Genomic DNA, 22,030 nt, shown 5'->3' on the forward strand with positions numbered 1-22,030 from the left:
GTCATAAAAGTACTTACAATACAAAATTTCGATAAATCGGGTAATTGCGCCCTATTGTGCCTATAAAGTCAAAATCGAAGATAATAAAATATATAAAATATGGGGTGAACATTTTTGACTTAAAACAACTAAAACAGTGCCGAGCCGAATCTTGGGAACCCACTACCATGGATTCCGCTAAAAATTTACACAAATGAAGGGCATATGGGTTTCTCAGGCAAATATTTAAACTTATAGGGGTCGTAGAAGACTAATCGATTTGGAAAATGCTTATCATGGATGTTGGAGGACACAATTAAATCCTTGGCTTAAAATTTCAGCCAAATCGGAAAAAATTAGGCTTTTATGGGCTCAAGACTTTAAATAGGGAGATAGGTTTATATGGGAGCTATATCAGACCAAATTGGAATAAATTGGGCTTTCATGGGCTCAAGACTTTTAATAAGGAGATAGATTTATGAGGGTGCTATATCAGGCTATGAACCAATTTGGCATGGCTAATGGAAGTTGTAGCAGAACAGTATATGCAAAATATTAGCCAAATCGGAAAACAATTGCAGCTTCCAGGGGCTAAAGATATCAAATCGAAAGATCGTTTATCCAAATCTGAGCCGATCGATTGTGGGAAGTCCTAATAAAATACTAAAAATTCTCAAGGGGACTTATTGAGACCTATTTCAGAACGAAAAGCGTATTCTACACCCTAGTCGTTGGGTATGTAGAGAACCTTAATCAATTCGACAAAGGTGTTGATGAAGATGAATGGTGTATCAGAAATCGCTTTCCACCATGCCATTCGAAGTGTTTTGGCAACAGCACACACACTTCCATAAAAGTTCTTTGCAATGCAGAAATCTTTAGTCATTCGACTGATAACGTGATTTCCACAGTCGGAAGGGCGGATATGGCTAGATTGGCTTAGAATGTAAAAAGGTTAAGGAATATATTTACTTTATAGGGTCGCAGATCAATTTCGAGGTGTTGCAAGCGGAATGACTAGATTAGTATACCCACAATCCTATGGTGGTGGGTATAAACAGTTATTAAACCGATAATTTTCTCTTTAAACTATTTTATAAAATCTCTACGCACGAAATTTAAAAGTAGATTTCTAAAGAGAAATTTCCGACAAAATTTTCTTCAAAACTAAAAACAAAAATTTAAAAAATACAAATAAAAAAATTAAATATAAACAAAAAAATAAATATAAACAAAAGATATTAAAAATAGTAAAAAAAAATAAAAACAAACAAAAGAAAATAAAAAAAATTAAAAAAAAAAATAAAATTTCTTCCAAGACAAATTAAAAAAAAAAAACTTTATTTAAAGACAAAATAATCTTAAGGAAAGTTGTCTTAAATAAATAACAAAAAATTTTACTAAAAACAATTAAAAACAAAAAAATAAAAAAATCAAAAAATAAAAAAAATAAAAAAATAGAAAAAGAAAATAAACAAATAAAAATAAACAAATAAAATAAATAATAGAAAATAAAGGAATTTTTCTGTATTTATTCATTGGAATTCCTTTCTCCTCAGGGGTAAACAAAATTTCTAAATGTTTCTTTTTTAAATAAACCCATTAATCTAATGTTTCCATATTTAAAATTTAAAAAAAAATTAACTATGATGGCAACCCTGTTAAACCTTAACTATATTCTAAACACGGAGAGAGTGGTTTTCTAATGAGCTAAAACAGAGAGCTTCTGGTACTGTCACCGTTATCTCTGTTCACTTTAGACAAAGTATATTTCAAGACTATGTATGATACGAATACTAATCTGAAGCTGTCTGTCATATGTTTGGTGTCTGACAGCAGTGCGAGTGCAATATCAGCATATAAATATAAATTATACACATATTGATCACCTTTAATAAACCTTTGGCCCTTATTGTGACTATTGGTTACGTTTCATTGCTCATTTGATGATAACCCTACATGTTATAATGGACAACTTTGGCATTGTTATCTCTCTATGGGCCAAAAACACATGGACGAGAGGTTGCTGACAAAAACCAATATGTTCATATGTACATATATGGAAATCATCGTTTACCCAGAAACAAAAAGACAAAAACAGCAACAACCATACACAAACATTAAGGCTGCTGCTCTTTGCGTTGCTTGTTGCCGTTAAACTTTGTTGCGATAATCTGGCCCCTTGGCGATAACAATGTAAACGCAACGCTCAACAAAAATGACGAGAGATGAGATGAATGTTTCGTTTCTTTTTTATTATAAACGAACGAAGATTTCACGCAGTGATGATGGCTATGGTGATAATACTGATCAACACCAAATAAACAGCATCATGAGTAATATTTACGCGCAATCAAAATGTATTGGCATTAATAATATTCTATTGTTGTTGATTTGTTTTGTTTGCATTGTTGTTGTTGTACAGAAAATCTTTCCATTATAAACTTTCCACTAGAACACTAAAAAGTCATCCATTCATACCAACGTCGTGTGTCTTTGACATTTGAGTGTTGCCAATATTGTTTTTCAGATGAAGAAAATACCAAATAGTTTAAAGTTCACCAAATTGTTCAAAGCAAAAATGGAGTATAGTATACAACAATAGAGGGCAGTGTCACTTGCAGAGAACATAAAGTGGGAAAGTTATCCAGAACATTTTCGTTGCCAAATTTTAGCATATTTTGGTAATTACAGTGACATTCAGATAAGAAAAAAGATCAGCAAATAGCAAATATAGCGGTTTTAACGGACACGTATGATATAAAAAATCTCAAACGCATAAGTGGTGGAATAAGTCTCTGTAACTGCAAATTCTTACTTCAACTCCCTTCTCTTTTATTTTTCTCATTATTTACTCCAGACTGGAACCTGAACTTGAAGTGTCAAATTCGGGAGCGTACCTCCCGGCCCATCTCATAGACGGGCCGTAGACTACAAATGGGACCTGCATACGAGAATAGTCCACTGGTTCTACAGGAGCGTGTTTATACTGACTAATACCTTATTAGTTTGGTGGACTGCGATGGAGAAAGAGTACAACATTAGAACGTTAAAACAGGTTTAGATAACATGTTGTCTTGGCAAAGGCGGGGCGATGAGGACAACGCCCATTAGGGCACTGGAGACTATTCTAACTATCCGAACCAGTAAGTGTAAGGCAGCCACTGTGGCAATGAGACTTAGGGCGATGTGTGAATGTATAGAAGCAGGTCATACCGTTACGGTATAATCGGAGTGACGATAGAAAACCTGGAGGGAATGGTAGAGATTTGCGATCGGATACCTGAGACGATAATTGAGGTCGAGTGCGAGGTACTGCTGCCAGTGGCAACCAGCAGAATCCTGGAGGGAATGGAAGTGATTTCCGATTGGAAATCTGAGACTATACTTGAGGTCGAGTGGGAGGTAATGCTGCCAGCGGCATATTCTTGGATTGATGCAACCCTGTTGTAGTCCCCTGGAAGTTAATGCTACACGAATGGGAAAAAGCTGGAGAAAAAAGTGGACCTGGAGGTCTACATTTAGGGCCTAGGAACTGATATCTGCTTCCAACTGCCTGACCATAATAGGTTGTGCCGGCGTAGATCCGGGCGATCATGGAATGCTTGAGGCGGTATAATGTTAACGCTGGTGCGTCGGGTGTGAACATCTTCACGCACAATAAACTGGCCATTTGGACTGTAACAACCAGGACGGTGGGGTCACGGATGGTCTTGTAGCGTCAAAAGGAGATAAGCGCCTTTTCTGACGATGACTCGATCCGCATTGTTTGGGTACCGAGACATAGCGGAGGACAAAGTGGATCTGGAGATCTACATTGAGGACCCAGGGACTGATATCTGTTTTCAACTGCCGGACCTTTATAGGTTGTGTCGGCGGAGATACTAACGCTAGTGCGTCGAGTAGGAATTTCTTTTCGGAAAGTAAACTGGTCATCAGGGCTGTAACAACCAGAACGGTGACGATAGGAATGGTCTTGTAGTGTCAAAAGGAGTTTAACACCCTCTCTAAGGATATCACCATCCGCATTGTTTGGGTGCCGGGGTGCCCCTTACTCCGCTATGGAGTAAGGGGGAATAAAAGAAGAGCATACGATTTGGCCGTAAAGACCAGAGGACTGCCGTCACTAAACTTCTACAATCCGAAACCTTTCGGGGCGATGCAGTCCGAGCGAAGGCGGTAGGCGACCAATGCGCATGTAGCACTGCGCATGTAGTGAAACTGTCGGTAGGACGATGAAAATGCTATGAAGAGATCTGAATCATAAAAAGACGAGGCTATAACTGAAAACTAGTAAAAAGAAGATCAGTACGGCTTATGAGTTTTCGAGCGCACTTTTGCAGAATAGCGATAAGTGATACCATGTGTAGGGCATGTAAAGAAGATGATGGACCTTGCACAGTTCGAATAATTAGGGCCGATGTGTTATCGAGATCGTATGCAAAATTTCAAGGCCCTCCCTCTCTCTCTATCTCGATCTCTCCCTCTCTCTCTCTCGATCTCTCCCTCTCTCTCTCTCTCGATCTCTCCCTCTCTCTCTCTCTCTCGATCTCTCTCTTTCTCTTTCTTTACATTTAAACGTTACTAATATATATTTGGGTTAGTTGGCAACACTTAGTGTCCAGACCCATACATGGAACTGTTAGCTTTTTTTTGTAAATAATCAACACCATTATAATACACGATGATATCAATAGAAAGAGGAGAACCCAAGAAATGGTGGCCCACAAACAATGGTATATAGAATGGCATGATTTGACTATTCTTTAACCTCATTTTGTTTGACTTGCACTTCAAAACTCCCAACAGCCATTCATTTAAAATGATGAATGATTGCAGGCAGGCAAGCAGTAGTAGTAGTAGGTGCTACAAATGTTACTGATTTTTTTCTTTTGAATTTGGGTTTTTTTTTCTTTCGTTTCTTTTTTGTTACCTTTTCGGCTGCCGTGGCTCCAGCTGCTGATGAGACTACGATAGACGATTGTTGAACACCTTCGGCACGACTAGAATGTTTTTCATAACAAGTGGAACATATTTGCACCATGCCTATTAAGGAAAAGTTACAAAAAAAAATAAGTGAATGGAGCACTTCATATTCTTTTTCAAATCTTACCTTGTGGACTTATGGGACTAGCATTTTTATAGGCTGTCATTGTTTTTATAAATGGATAATAGGGTTCACGTTCTGCATTGGGACAACAATAGACCAGTCTTAGTTGTGAGGAAGGTGCATCCGTGCCACAGGTGTAACACACAAATTTAGCACGTTCCACGGCAGAGGCAGGCTTTTTTCTTAGGTAGTAATTCCGTTCACTTTCGGGTATTTGATTAGTCTGAAAGTAATAAAAAAGAAACATAAAAAGAAAGAGAAGTTAATAACAAGAAATAAATAAGAGAAATTATAAAACAAAAGATAATTAATTGCTTATGGAAATCGCCCTTATTAAGATTTTTTTATATATATTTAAAAATTAATATTTGATTCCACAATATTGCATCATTGCAGATAAGCTATTTATTGCCCACAAATTCAAACCTCTTGTGTTAATGGAACAATCATTACTTTTGGTTTTCATTTGTGAGCTAGAGGTGCTGAACTTAGAATTATACTAAATTTTGATATTTTCCAAGTACTGAAATTTCAAGGAAATTAAGTTTGTTGATGGCCTTATAAAAAAATATAATTCAAAAGACATGTTAATTATTAAGACAATGACATTTTTATTTGAAAGATCATTCTATATTAATGGAATATTCCAGATGGTATTAATTTAAGTTAATTCTGTTTTGCCTCTGTTGAACTCATTGAAGCCAATACAACTGTGCAACTCAGTGGTGAGAATTGGTTTAAAACAGGGTTGGCAACATCAGCAATTGGTAAACCAGAATCAAGATGTCAGAGAGAGAGAGACCGAGAGAATAAGGTTGCCAGATGATCACCTGTTGACCTTCACACATTAGTTTCTGTATGGCAACACAAAAGTGCATTTATACAGTGCTGCCAGGACTTTTTGGTGAAAAATCGTCAAAAGGAGCAAACATCTTCAAAAATCAACGAAATTTTTCTTAAATAAACCACATAAAATGGCCAAAATGAAACATTAAAAAAATTCTCTCTAAGAAGAAAATTTTAAGGAAATGTTGACCAAACTTTCAGAAAATTTATTGAATAAAGAAACGGAAAAAGTTATAGTCAAATTTTTCGTGAAAGGTTTTTGTGAAAAATGCCGCATGTAGAAAATACACCGAAACTTTCTAGGTATCTATTATCACCACTTTGTAGAAAGTTTCATTTTCTTGACAACTAAGTTAATGTTAAGAAATAACATTAATTTTTAAATATACGACATTTCCCTGAAATTTCTTACATTTTCCCTGATTTAACTTCTTTTCTTAAACTCTGACGCAATTTACAAATTCACTTACATGTATAAGTCTAATAATATAAAACCACCGTCATATTTCAAAGAACATTTATGGCATTTTATAGTGTCATCACTATGACCTTCTATTATCATTTTCATAAAAAAAATTAATAAATTCTATAATAGACTGACTAATCGCATAAATAGATTAACTTTGAAGGTTAATAAATCACAAAGTCTTTGGGTAGTAGATTACAAATCGGAAATAGAAAAAAATGTCGCATTCACGTGTCTACAAATGGCGAGATAGCAGCAGCAACAGGAGAAAATGCATTTAAATATGGCCGTCTTTGAAATTTGTGATAACGACAACGAATGTATATTAGGGTGTAATGCGATGTACTTATATTAAATTCAAACAATTTTATTTTTGAATACTGAAATTAGAGAAAATATCTTCGAAATTTTGTTTTCTGAGTAAATTTTAGTTTTGGAGAAATTTTGTCTAAAATTTTGAATTTATTAAAATTTTGACTATGCAGAAAATTTCATTCAAGTGTTAACAAAAAAAAAAACTTTTATCAGAATACGTCATTGAACTTTTGTTTTTTGAGAAAATTTTATTAAAAATTTGTCATTTGAAATTATTTTTTTTTTATTTTTTTTAAATAAAACAAGATTTTGTCTTTAGAGAACATTTTAATAAAATTTTGTCTTTGACGAAAATTTCAATATATTGTATTTTAGAAAATTTCGTTTAAAATTTATTTTAAGACACAATTTCAATGAAAACCATTATCTCCCAAAGGGGAGAGAAACAGGTTATTTAACCAGAATGAGATTAAATATCACTGGAATGCGAGGTTTTTTCGATAACAAAAAAGAAGTTGCCAGACGCACAGGGGGATTAGACACAGATCAAACCCGGCACGGGATAGCTGTGAACACCACACAGGCTGGAACATTAAGGTCCTATTTGTGTGGGGTTCATTGCTGTCTCGAGAAGCTAAGCTGCGAACTACCGGGCCAGGCACGCAGGTCTGATCTGTGTGGTATTCATTGCTGTCTCGAGAAGCTAAGCTGCGAACTACCGGGCGTCCACAGGTTGCGAATAGTGGAATTCTAAAAGAAAGACTAAAAGAAAATGGGTTTTTAAGGGACTTATGCTTAAACCAGGACTGCCAGATTTGTCGATTTTTTGCTATTTTGCCGATTTTTAACCTAATCGGCAGCCCTGGTTTAAGCTGAAGTTCCTTGAAATTCCATTCTCTTTTAGATGATATCAGTGACGCCAAAAATTACTGCCAAAAAGGTTAACAAGAATAAGAGTAAAATTTTGATTTCTTAAAAATTTTGTAAATATTTGTATAGCTATAACAAAAAATCGTGGTTCGACATTAGACTTGTTTTTAGAATAAATCAACAATCCTAAAAAAGTCACAACGAGCTTACAATTGGACGCAAAATAATGGGGCGTCGCCATCGAATGTTTTCGCTTTGATCGCCCATCTGTTGATTTGGTTGACCCGTCAGAACGCGTAGTTCAAATTCCGGGTAGAACTTTAGAAAAAATATTCAGTAGTGGTTAACCCTTCATTCAGTAGTGATTTTCGAACAAATTTATAAAAAGGGTAAAAAGCAAGAACTTGGAATGCAAAAGGCGTCTACATAGTGCATTTTTTTTTGTTTGGCACTAGTTGGTGCTTATTCGGGTTTTTGGTGACCAAAAAAGCACTAACTCTATTGCGAAAAGCACTAAATTGGCATCTCTGGTTGCCATAGAAGCATATAGAGTTCGTGTAAATTTTCCCTTATGAATATTGAAAAGCTGTTAGATGTACCCTATGTAAGCTAAACGTAAAATTAATGCACATTTCTTACTATAAGACAGGACAGGTAATAAGAAGTCCTGCAGTAAGGAACACAAGACTTTAAATTTACCTTATTATAATTATCCCCATATATTTCTTACTTTCCCTTTGGGACTAACTTTCATTACCAGCTCCTTTCCCCCTTCCATATAACTTGCTCGCTTTAATGTTCGCCCTATTTACTGCAATCACCCAAAAGCAATAAATTTTCAAACAACCAAAGCCATATAGGGTGCAAAATTAATGATTTTGTTCAAAATGTTAAATTTAATTGAATTCTATTTAGCAACAACAAATAAAAAAAAATAAAAATAAACCTCATTTTGTATTAAAATTGAAATTTGCATAAAACTCTCATTAAATAAATAATAAAATTATTTAAAACAAAAATAAATATGAACGAGTTTATTGACATTTGAAGTACTCATCATAAGCCGGAAAGCAGCACCAACCCACAATGATGAGAGTCAAAACACTAGAGACGAGAGAAACACAGGGAGAGAAAGAAACACAACAGCAGGGGCGCGCAAATTGCAGAAATTAAAATGCCAACAACAACAACAATCACAACCGCACCAGTGAATTTATTATCACGCTAGCTATACACACACTGCCACACTCACAACACAAACAGAAAAAAAAAATAAACACACACCCCAACTCATGCTTTGAGTTGGAACGGAGACGAGTCTCACAACGACTCCATGAACTAAATTGCCAAAACGAAGCACACAACGACTACGACGACGATGAACAAAAACCTATATTTTGCCGCACGCTAAGCCCAACAATAATAACAACAATAATGTTAAGAAAACAAAACAAAAAAAAAACACACACACTGCTTCAAATAAGTAGAAGAAGAAAAGAAAGAAAAAAAATCATCAACTACAACAACAACAACACACTAATAAAATAACAAAGTGTATTTGAAATGTTTCTGTTTTTCGGTTTGGTGATTTTGTTATTGTTATTGTGTCATGTTTTGTGTGCGCCCAAGTGTATTCGCATGTACATGTACGTGCATGTGCGTATGGTTGAGTGTTTGTGCCCTGATGCTTGTTTCCATTATTTACAAAACTGCGGGTAAACACGAAATGTATCCATAAATATTTTGGATGATTAGAAAGAAAGAAACAAAGCCAAGAGAAGGCCGCCAACGCCAACTTAACTAATAAAGGCCAGAAAGAGAAAGGATAGCATGGTGGCAAAGAAAAGCTAGACAGCTGTTATAACTCAGCTGTTATAACTTTTTCTTAAGACATTGCCATCATCATCATCATCAAACATCTAAACAGTAAAAATGGTTGAATGAATGAACGACAAAGACGACGACTGTTAAGTGAGTCAGTGAGTATGGCCACAAAAAGGGTAAGTAGGTAGTAAGTTCAGTTGTTTGATATGGAAATTTAGATTTATCAGAATGTCAAAACTTTAAGAAGATTTAACGATAATCGTAAAAAGGTTAATAAACAAAAGCAGGGCAATATCATTCATTAAAACTTTTTTTTTTGTTATCAAGATGAATACAATTTTATAAAGAACTTCCTTTCGAGTCGGGACATTAAATATAATGTAGTGTATAAAAAATAAAATAATTGATAGGTAGATAATAATATAATATATTTAACATCGTAACTCAAAAGGCTTGTTACAATTACAACAAGTAGAGAGGATAGTTGGAGGTTATAGCATTCCAAATATTTATATATTCATAGAACCGTTAGGTATCCAAAGTAACTACTCAGAAAAAAAATCGTAAACAATTTTGCAATTAAAAATTTAATTGAAAATAAAATCATTTTTATTTAAAAACCCCTATAAGGAAGGGCAAAAGGGCGATGTCGACTGTATAATACCCTACATCTACCCTATAAGTACAATGTGGGAGCTATATCCAATTCTGAATCAATTGTGATGGACCTCGGCGGATGTTTTCAGATGGGTTATCCGTATCAAATTTCGAGCAAATATGTTCAAACTGTAATAACTACTGATGACAAATGACATCATTATTGAAAATTAACCAAAATATGACAATCATATATATGGGGGCTACATCTAAATCTGAACCGATTTCAAGCAAACTTCTCAGATATTGTGGTAGTCGTCGAGGAAAGCGTTATGCAGTGACTGTAGAAGTGAAAATCGGGCAATATACATATATGGCAACTATATCTAAATCTGAACCGATTGCTATGTAACTAAGCGATAATGTTGGAGACCAAGAGAAAATCCCTCCTGTCAAATTTCGATAGAATCTGTGGACAAATAACCACTTTCTTGCAATATTTCTAAAAATCGGACTATCTTACCGACCGATTTCGACAAAACTCTATAGACAGGTCAAAAAATGTGCTTGCAGTGTCTCTTGGAGTGAAAGTCGAGCTATATACATATATGACAGCTATATCTAAATCTGGGCCGATTTCTTTAAAATTCACCATTAATGTCGAAAGTTCTAAAATCCCTCTTGCCAAATTTCGAGAGAATCGGTTAACAAATGAGCACTTTATTGCAATATTACTCAAAATCGGACGAACATATATATGGGAGCTATATCTAAATATTAGCCGATTTCGAGCAAACTTCTCAGCTATTGTGGCAGTCGTCGAGGAAAGCGTTCCCAGACTCAGGCGTTAATGGGTTAATAACGGTATCACGACAGCCGATTGCGTTTTTCTGCAAAAATTGTTTTGTACCTGGGGACGTATGTGTATTATTTCATATAAAATGTCAATTACTCATTCTACATACTGTACTTTCAATTCGGCTTTTGGATTCGAAAATTTAATAGCGAACTGCGGTGCGTATGAGCAACATTTAATATTTACAAACATTCCTTATACGCAACCCCTCGAATTCAGCCTTATGCAATCGAACTGCTCTCACCAGCAAATTTCTCTTAACCAATTGACGCCTGACATTCGGGCGGTGCCGACTATATAATACCCTACACCATTTAGAGTTTGTAGTACTTTTTATGTAGAACTTATCTTAAAATCTAGTCAGACTTTAATTTGGATACCAATGGAAATAGCAATTTAGAACCTTGTATTGAGACATACTGGGGCATGAAATAGAACAAAAGATCGGACGAAAATTGTGGCTTCCACAGCCTTAAAAGGCCATATCGCATGAAAGACATGTAAGGGAGCTATATCTTAATCTGAAGCGATTTTTATGAAATTTTGCACACATATGAAGACGTCAAATAAAGCACCTCATGCTAAATTTTGTAAACATCGAACCGATTTTAATGAAATTGTCCAGATATGTTAAGATCAGTAACAAAACAGTACGTGGCAAATTTTGTGCCTATCGGTTGAAAATTGTAACTACTACGGACATTTAAATGCAAATCGGGCGATATATATATATATATGGGAGCTATATCTAAATCTGGACCGATTTTTATGAAAAAAATATTTTTTAAAATTTTAAAAAAAATTTTCTTTTAAATTTAAAAAAAAATCTATTAATCTATAATTTTATATAATTTTTCAATACACTGTCTCGAAAGCCTTTTGTTATTTTTTGTAAAAAAGCTGCTTAATTTGTTTTGTAGCTGATAACGTAGGTGTACTATTCATATAAGGCATCAATTACTCATACGCCATACTGCATTCTCAGGCTTTTTATACCCATTACCACACAGTGTTGCCAACTCGAAAAATCTTGGAAATAATTCTTGAACTTTTGAAGGGAAAGATACACGAAACTTAACATCGTCAATGTTGAGGTGTAATCTAATAAGTATGCAAAGTATGCAATCTGGGGACCGTAGTGGGTCCAGAGGCTGATCCATGGGGCTTGAAAGTTGGTCATCTCGAGCATGTCAAATTTTTAATTGTTTGCCAAGCAGTCATTTATTTTAAAGATAAAGCTCGTAAGACCCTACAAAAAAAAACATGCTGGAAAGTTTGGAATATCCCTAACGGTTTATGAGTTATTGAACGTTCAATATATATATATTTTTTTAATTTTAATCAAAATACCGCCGGTATTTTTGAAATTGTGGTTCGAAATCACGATAGCGGTCGAATGCGTAAAGCTAGCCGCTCGAAATTCGGCACAGATACTTCTCGTTGATGCAGGTCTTTGGATATTGCAAATAGGCCATATCGGTTCAGAATTGGATATAGCTTTTCTGTAAAATGGCAATTGCTATCCGATTTAACTGAAACTTTGCACGTAGTGCTTTATAATGAGTTAAATTTTCCGTTGGAAGTATGGTTCAAATCGGTCTATATCTTAATATAGCTTTCATATAAACCGATCTCCTGATAAGTTTCCCATCGAACCTTCAATTTTTGCCTGATTTGGCAGAAATTTGGTATATAAAGTACACATATGCCCTTCAACAAAGTTCGTTTCATGAAAATTTGAGCAGAATCCATGATGGTAAGTTCCCAAGATACGGCCCGGCCGAATTTAGCACGTTTAAAATAATTACGACCGGACCTCGAGGCGTATGTTTAACATTTTAATAAAAATAAATATTAAGCATACGCAACCCCTTTCGATGTTGCTACAAATAGGATATCCCTAATCATGGAGCTAAAACATAACATGTATTGTACTAATCGATACGAGAGAAGTCTCCCGCCTTTTTTTTTTTTTGATGAAAACGTGCGGCACGCCATTCAGACTCTGCATAAAAAAGGAGCCCCTTATCATTGATCTAAAAATTTAATCGGACTGCACTCATTGATATGAGAGAAGTATTCCCTGTTTCTTAATGGAATTTTCATGAGGAATTTTGAAATTTAGATAGGTTATCCCCTTACTAATGCTGGCGACATTTGAAAGGTACTTTGCCTTGCAGAAACTTATCCCCAAAGAGGTGTTGCTCTGTGGTACGCCGCTTGGACTCTGCTATAAGAAAGAGGCCCCTTATCATTGAGCCTAAAACTTGAACCGGACAGCATTCACTTGATTTGTGAGAAGTTTGCCCCTGTTCTTTAATGGGATGTTCATGGAAAACTTAGTAGTAACGCAGTTTTAATCATTTGTTAATCCGCGAATGTTAATCAAATGAACATTATTCCCATAATCTGAAATAATCTCGTCTTTTTTTCCTCTCCTTCTTTCTCTCTCTCCCACTCACTCTTTCTTTCTTTCTATAATAATATTTTAATTAACATTTTAATGTTAATTGCACAATTTTAACCCATTCTCCACATTATATTGTGTATTTTAAATATCATTAAAAAATTAATACATTTTTTGTTTACCCATACAAAATAACAATAAAATTACTCTTTCAAATACAATACAATTAACAAAGTAGCGAAAAAAAGACGTCCCATTCATTATAAATCCATTAAAAACTACTTTTCTCATTTGTATAGAAATTAAAAAGAGGGCACTAAACTAATTTTTCATACAATGTACTCTTACGAGCGAAAGAGAGGGAGTGGGCGAGTGTATGAAAGAGTACTGGTGGTTTGTCATCATTGTCGTGGCATAAATACAATAAATGACCGTTATTTGTATTTTTTTTTGTTTTTGCTCTTTTATTTTTATGTCAAAGAAATAAGAGGGAGTAAGTGTTGGTGTTGTCGTTTTATTTTTGTTATTTCAATTTCAATTACCTTCTCATTTTGTTTATCCTTTAATATTAAATATGTTTTCAATTTTTTATAATCTCGCCAACAGCCATTGCTGCTATAACTGTTTGCATTGGGGGCTGGTGTTGGCGTAGGTGTGTAAGTAGATGTGGTGGTGAGGTTGAGTGTTGGCGTTGCTGTCATTGTGGTATCCAATGATTTATTGAAAATTACATTATTAATTGAGGTAGTAGTGACAACGATAGCGCCGCCGCTGACGCTGACGCTGCTGTCACCGTTGACATGGCTGGCTTCACTATTTATTTTACTGTTATTGTTGACAATAACTGTTGTTGGTGTTGTTGCTGCTGAGGCTTTTATTGTTGCCATATCACGATTAAAACCACAGTCGTCGTTGTCGGCAACACCAGCTTTAACGTCATTAATATGGCTTTTATTATTGTGGTTGTTATTGGTGTTTGTGTTATTATTATTGTTGTTGTTGTAGGGTTTGCCGGTAGCATTTATTAAAGTGGTGCTGGTATTGCCATTTCTATTGTTATTGCTGGCGGCGACAGTGTTGGTTTCAGCCAAACCACCATCACCGCCACCTTCACATTGTTGTGGCTGCGGCTGTGACTGTTGTTGACCCCCATGACTGTTTGTATTTTTCTCGTTGTTATTGTTGTTGTTTTCGCCACCGCCAAGTTTTGTTTTGGTTTGTGACGTTGTATTAACGGTGTCACATAAAACAGTGGCAATGGCCGTATCATTTTTAGACATTTTTTGATTATGTTTCCACTTTTTATAAACCATAGATTACCGGTGGTGGCAGTCCAGCGAAGGACCAACAAAGGGGATGAAATATATAAAATAGCACTCACACACAAGCTGGTTGTGGTTTTTGTTGTTGCTGGAGCTTGTCTTTGGCTTAATTATATTTGTACTACAGCACTTGCACTTTTGATCTCACAATTTTCACACTCGTTATTCTCTTTTTGTATTTGCTTTTGTTACTTTTTTTTTTGGTTATTACTCTTGTTGTTGTTAATTTTTTTTTTTTTCACTGATTTACACACTTACTCAACTATAACGATGAACACGACACCAAGTATCCATTTAGATATGTATGTATGGTAGCCATGTAGTTATGTGTAGAGACACAAATGTATAAACAAGGGGAGGGGACCCGGTCCCTCTCTCACTACACCCAGTGTTGTGTGGTGTCAAACAGACAGTTGAGTTGAGCCTGGGCTGATGATGATGATGATGGTTAATTTAAACAAACTCATGGGGTATAATTGTTTTGACTTTTTGTACACATTACCAACGACGATGTCGCCAACGACGACGACAACGAACACGTTGACATAGAGAAGGAATTAAAGTACACACAGGGCACTCTCATTTACCACAATACACCACATGAGTGAGTAGGTATGTATGTAGATATGTACGCATAGATTTGCTACTTTGGTATGTTTGACTTTTTTATGTTGTTTGTTTGAGTTTTAAAACACTGTTGGTTAAATGCTTTAGAGGCCGCAAGGGGGATTTGGGGATTTGACCGAACACGGCCAAGTAAAAGAGAGACAGACGTTGTCTTGTAAAGACATGCCAACGATGCCAAGCGAATGAACCACCGACCGACACTATTATGGGGCGTCAATGCTGCTGTTGTTTTTGTAGTTATTTTTTTGCTTTATATAGTGTGTTACTTATGTTTCATTTAATAAGGGTTTCATTAGCTTTTGTTGAGTTATTTCCTTTTGTTGTTGTTTTTGCTTATGCTTTTTTGCTTTAATATTTTCTCTCTTGTGGCTGTTGTTATTGCAAATTTAATACATATAATTAATTGTTTGTTTACAAGTAGTATGTGTGTGTGTTATTATTATGCGTGTGTTTGGACCCGAGAGTATATCTATCTCTATACGAAGTAGGTGGGGGGGATAGCATAAATAGTGTTAATGTTTATTTTTCCTTGGCGTTTGTATTCATTCATCTGTCAATGGTGGGTGTGCACATGAGAGAAACGAGGAGGAGGCAGAGGAGATTGTTAAGCAGCAGCAGCATCACATTTTGTTTGGTATCTAGTATCTCTGCTCATGTTTATTGAAATCAAAAGCCATCAACGCACAGTGGGAAGATTTTTAAACCATCAACGACGAATGGGTAAAAATCCACCCAAAAAAAGAGCTGTCTTAGAAAAATTCTTGCTCGCGTTGGGAAAGAGGTATGGTTATGAAATTTGGATTGACGTTAAATGAACGAATGAAACTAGTTAAAAACCATTTGTCCTCATATAAAGTCATGTTTTGGGGGAAAATTGGCTTGTCAAAACTAGGCAGTTTTTTAAAAGCTCAAAAAATCAAACAAAAAATGTTCTCAAAATTCTTAGGAGTGAAATTTCTGGAAACATGTGAATGCCTTGTTGCATTTGGTGGTTTCTATATTGGAAAATATAAATTTATGCTGTTGACAGCAGATGCGTTTTTATGACATTAAAACCAAATATTAAGAAAATGATTTTTTTGTTGTAAAGTAAAAAAAAGATTTTTTTTAAAATCTTTAATTTTTTATTAATTTGTTTTTTATAATTTTCCTTTTATTTTTTCAACTTTTTTTTATTATTTTTTTTTTTTAATTTTTGGTGTAATATTTTCGAATTTTTTTTTAATTTTTAAAAAGTTTTGAAAAAAATTAAAGAAACAACTTCTTATTTCTAAAAAAACTTTAGAAAAAAAATATAAAAATTAAAAAAATGCTGCATCAATAAAAATCCTCTACATAATAAAAACATGAAATTTCATCAAAATCGTGCAAGGGAATCGAGGGTCAGGTGTTAAGACCAAACAATAAAGACTCATTACTCTCTTACCGCAATACTCAATACTCTCTTACCAAACAATGTGGAATTAAAACTCTCATCAAATCAAACAATGGAATCTAACTCGCTCACCAGAATAAATAACGGGGTCAAGGCTTAATACTCTCTCGTCCTCTCAATGACAAGCAATGGTGAAAACAACACTCAATACTCTTTCACCATATCAAACAATGGGAAATTTATGCTCATTACTCTCCCACCAGATCAAACAATAAAGAATTAAAGCACAATTATTTCTCACCACACCAGACAATTGGGAATCAGATTAATCATGTTGTAATTATAGTATGGTAATTTCGAGGTGAGAAAGGTTGGTAAACTACTTTCCCTACATGGAAGATCAAATATTGGGTTGCCCAAAGAGTAATTGTGGATTTTTTTAAAAGAAAGTAAATGAATTTTTAATAAAACTTAGAATGAACTTTAATCAAATATACTTTTTTACACTTTTTTTCTAAAGCAAACTAATAGTAACAGCTAATAACTGACAGAAGAAAGAATGCAATTACAGAGTCACAGCTGTGAAAAAATTTGTCAACGCCGACTATATGAAAAATCCGCAATTACTTTTTGGGCAACCCAATACTTTTCTAGCAAGTGCATTTATAAGGAGCTAACACATTCTTCCATTGCGTGCGCTTTGTCGAAGGACACAGGGAACTCGAAACAGTGATTGGAAACGTTTCGCCTGGGATAACAATAGTCCAGAGAGGTGTAGAGACAACAATAGTCCAGAGGGGTGGGACAACAATAGTCCAGAGGGGTGTAGGAGAACGAAAACAACTGGGAGTTGGTAATGAGATACACCAAACAAGTACTGAGCAGAAAGAAGCTGGCCTGGATGCAGCAGCGTAGAGTATAATTACAAAGGTCTGGGCACAGACACAACGAAGATTTTATGAGTAATCCCCACTCCACTTCGTAGTACCGCAAATGTGATTCTGAGGTGGCATTAATTCCCAGGTTTGACACAGGGTGGATTTTAGACAGTATCGTTGATAACAACGGAGTCCGAGAAAAGGCGAGAACGTACTCATCGCACGCGTAAAGCATTTTCCTATACTGATCCACCAAAAAAATCATTTATTATTGTGAATTGCAAATCATTTCCCATACTGATCCACAATAAAAAAATTGTTATTGTTGTGAATTGTTCTTGCTTTTCATCACAGATGTTTAATAGGTTTAGAGATGCAATAGAAATAAACGAAGAAATTTAAGAGAAAAGCGAATTTCAACATAACTGTGTATGAACAATGAATAAGATTTAAATGGATTGAGGACACTTTTTTGTTTTTAAACTTTGAATTATTTTTGAAAAACACTTTTTAACTTTCTTCTTTGCTTCTTTTTGTTAGTTACTTGAGTTTTCATGCCCATTTGCTCCTCTTTTCAAACAAAAGAAAACGTCAGATTTGTAATCGTTGTTCGTGATTGCCATTTGTTTGAGAGAGTGAAAATGCATCTATAAGAAATGATTTTCACTTAAGACTCACTAAGATTTTGTGTAAGAGCAATGCAATATTATGAGAGCAGAAGATAGGTGAGAATAAAAGAGATAAACAAATAAATATGAGAGAAGAGCTTGCTAGAAGAGATCACTGTTACTTTGGGGGTGTAGTGGGGGTGAGAGATGTGTTTACTCCTACTTGTGATGTTTTATGGCGGTAAGCCATGCGAAATCTTATCATGGTGTAATGCAATATGAAGTGGATGGTTATAAGTAACATTAAATTAGTAACGGTTTAAGAAACCTTTGACAACTCGCGCAATATGTGGATAATAAATAGGCAATTCGATTGAAACGATTCTGCTCGGTCATGATAAATGTGTCGTACATACATTCACAGAACGGAAAGTATGTAGGATAGTGTAAAGTAATAATTGTGATCCGAGCTGAAAAAGCAGAGCTAAATAAAGCCTAGTACTAGCTATCCAAAAAATAATAATCTAAGAAGTTACCTATTTCTTCCATACACAAGCCAATGTGCTTACAATTTTCCTTTACTGACCCCAAATGGGAATGGGATTTTTTCACCAACTCCAACAAGGTTTTTATTTTTCTACTTTTCCCTGATTAAAAGAATGGCAGTGACCGGAAAAAAGTAACAACAACAACAAAAAACTACGCATTTGGATATGTTTCCTTATGCCATGTTGCCATGAATGCGGCATTCAAGTCCTGTCCTGTGTGCTAATTTCCCATTCAAGGGAAAATGAAGAGAGAAAGAATTTCTGTCATTTGTGCTATCCTTGGTTACAACAGAAGAGGCTGGTTGTTGTAGTAGCTGTTGTTGTTGTCGCTAAAATAGAATGAAAAACCTTCAACCAGTTTTTGCTATGAATTGATATCCTATTTGCTTGTGTGTCTGTGTGTATATGTATGGCTATGGGTTTGAGTGTGTGGTATGATGGCTCAACAAAACAGTATTGAGGTCACATCTTGTTTGCTGGGGTCTCTAGGGTATTATTTGGTCACAAGGGTGGTTGGTTTACGAGTACATCCCCCTTGTTTTAAAGGCTTTGCTAAGCCAGCCACCCTTTTTGGGCGAGCCAAGAGATAAGGAAAAACAGATTTCTGCCGCTGCCGGTAGGTAAAACAGCTAACTAACGATGGCCAGTTCAACTTCCGGTTTTAAGTTAATTTATTGCACTTTTTATTACGTTTTTTTGAAAACTTTTAACAATTATAAATTTATTGTTACAGCTGATTTCACACATTTTCATGGTTATCTTTTTTCATCTTCTTTTCTGCTGCTCATAAATAAACGCATTTAAGATGTTGTTAAAGCACCAAAAGAAGAGTAAAAAAACTTTCATTTTTCTCTCACAGTATACACCAAAAATTGTTTATATTGGCTATTTATTATTATCATTATTGTTATGGGGGCTAGTAGTGCGTCACTTGGTTTATTAAATAAAGCAATGCCTTCTATCTTTAGCGTTTGATTTTATTTTATTTTCAATTTTTTGCTCTTCTTCATCTTTTCATTTGCCCCTTCTCATCTAAAAGCACACTTCACTTCAATTCAATTCAATAATTCATTCGGCTAACAATCGTTGTTGAATTGATGCGAAAACAGAAGGAAAAACATGATCTTGATGATGTTTTGCGATAAGCATTCGAATGAATACAATTAAACGCAATCAAACAAAACAACAACGAAAAAAATCGGCACTAAACAAGTGATTTCAATGATTTATTTTCACAAAGCACACACACACAATCGCACACACACACACACACTATAGCGTATTAAAGCACTAAAGCACTCATGCGGGCGCGTGAAGAAACCAATGACATATACACGACGACGATGTTTAAATATCAACAAAGCGTGAGCCACACGTAAGGCGGCGCGCAAAACCGTTCAATTCAATGCGACAAACAAACAAACGAACGAACCACGGGCGAGTGAGAACGACACAATGCCAGAGAGGCAAACAAACGATTATGACGAACAGGCCAGACGAGACCATACCGAAGCGGAGCGCAGCGTAAACGAAACGTAACGAAAACAAAAATAATAATAATAATAGTAAATAAATTAATACATTATAAGGGAAGCCAACAACATGTCAGCTTGGTTACGTTTTGCTACTGACGACCGACAATTCAACAAGAACGGTTCAAACCGTATCACCAAAAACAGCCACACTCACTCTCATCCACCAAAAACAAACAAAACAGCCAGTATGCGGCAGCAGCGGCAATCAACCACACTCTCACCTAACCAACCAAAGCAAACCAAGCAGCGGCAGCAGCAACAGCAACCCCAATCTACCATTATATGAATGTCTGTCCATAAGTCTGTCCCTGCATTATACATCCCTACAAACCTATACTACAACTACTCTATTCTATACAACTCAACTCTAAGCTACACACATACGCACTCCCCACACAAAATGTTCTAGGGATGACATTAGGAGAAATTTTTTTGGTGAAACAATCAACTTTTTCAAAATTATAGGAAAAACTGTATCGGTTGTGAAACAGAGACAAAAATAGAAGACCTGTTTAAATCGGGATGAAACCTTAACCTCACTGTGTAAGAATGGGTAGAAAATGTTCCCAAAAATATTACGCCACATACCGATCGCTTAATAAAAAAAAACCAAACTTTTTTTTTCTTTTTTTTCTAAAAATCGCATTCTTTGTTTATTTTGGAAGTCAAATGTCAGATGCACCTTTTCTCAAAATTTCAGGTGGAAACAATTTAAATAACAGCGTTATAAGAATTTCAAAAACAGGGGCCAAATTAACACATACGTGAACGGGTAAAACCGTTTGAAATCTCTATTGCGAATTATGTATTTCTTGATTGTAAGAGAATTTTTGAAATTTAAGAACAGAAATGTTTAAGTCGATCATAATTTATTAAAAATTTTTCATTTAAATGTTTAATTCGGCTCAGGCCTAAGTCAAGATTTTTTCTTCTACTGTGCGTTTTTTTATTTTTCTTGAAGACAAATGTCAGATGCAACTTGCCTTTAAATTACAGACGGATATAATTTCAAATAACAGAGTTATAACAAAAAAATTACTACATCAAGTTTTTTCCTTCTACTATAAAGTAGCAAAAAAATCGAGTTAGGCCCTTTCGATATACAAAATGTGTAGGCCACCGTAGCGCAGAGGTTAGAATGTACGCCCTTTTTCATTGAGCTTAAAATTTGAATCGGACAGCACTCAGTGATATGTGAGAAGTTTGCCCCAGTTCCTTTGTGGAATGTTCACAGGCAAATTTGCATTTGCGTTGCTATTTGCATATACAAAATGTGTTAATTTTTTTTAATTTTACGCCCATGCCATAAATGCGATGTTCGTGCTTTTGATTCCCACCATAGGCTCTACTAGTATTAGGTTAAGTTGAAGGGGTAGCCCACCATAGGTGAGTTCATTCAGAGACCAGTTTGGTACATTGTGTCCCCCAAGAGAGAAAGAAGGAGTATGTGAGTCCTGGTTATACGTGAATAAAGAAACAGAAAGAGTGGAAAACAGATCAGGGGGCAGCGCCTATACTTCACACATACCACTATGTGCACTAATCGCACCTTCCGTCGGAACCAACCCGTCCCTCCCAAAAATCTCAGGTGATTTCCCAGAAAACGTGCCTCCACAAAAACGGCGTCTGCGGCCCTGGTGACCTGGACATAACAGAGCAAGTGCTCGATAGCCTCATCCTTATCAAGACAACTCCTGCAGAGTTCATTGTTTGGTATACCTATGGCACAGTTTTCGGTTAAGACCTCTATCTTGGTGCTCAGTGACCTTTTATGGAACGCCAGTATTTCCTTATGTAAGGCACAGTGCACGGTTATGAGGTACTCATTGACCTCTTATCGGACGCCAGCAACTCCCTCCTCCGGTCG

The 22,030-nt window shown here is 35.4% G+C and overlaps 1 protein-coding gene across 5 annotated transcripts in view; it reads right to left on the minus strand.

The window, feature by feature from the left end:
- The window catches only part of LOC106082548 (uncharacterized), a 161,146-nt gene that overhangs the window by 114,329 nt on the left and 24,787 nt on the right, over positions 1 to 22,030 (minus strand). For 2 of the 5 annotated variants that reach the window (XM_059369378.1, XM_013245118.2), the window contains exons 3-4: positions 5,093 to 5,312; positions 4,913 to 5,025 (exon numbers count right to left, since the gene is read on the minus strand). In XM_059369378.1, the coding sequence (XP_059225361.1) occupies positions 4,913 to 5,025; positions 5,093 to 5,312 (333 nt within the window). Of the gene's footprint in view, positions 1 to 4,912; positions 5,026 to 5,092; positions 5,313 to 13,812; positions 16,331 to 20,209; positions 20,276 to 22,030 lie in introns of those variants that run through there. The other 3 variants (XM_013245120.2, XM_013245121.2, XM_059369379.1) reach the window with 3 other exon arrangements.

Source organism: Stomoxys calcitrans, chromosome 5 (assembly GCF_963082655.1).
Source record: "Stomoxys calcitrans chromosome 5, idStoCalc2.1, whole genome shotgun sequence".
NCBI classification, from domain to species: Eukaryota; Metazoa; Arthropoda; class Insecta; order Diptera; family Muscidae; genus Stomoxys; species Stomoxys calcitrans.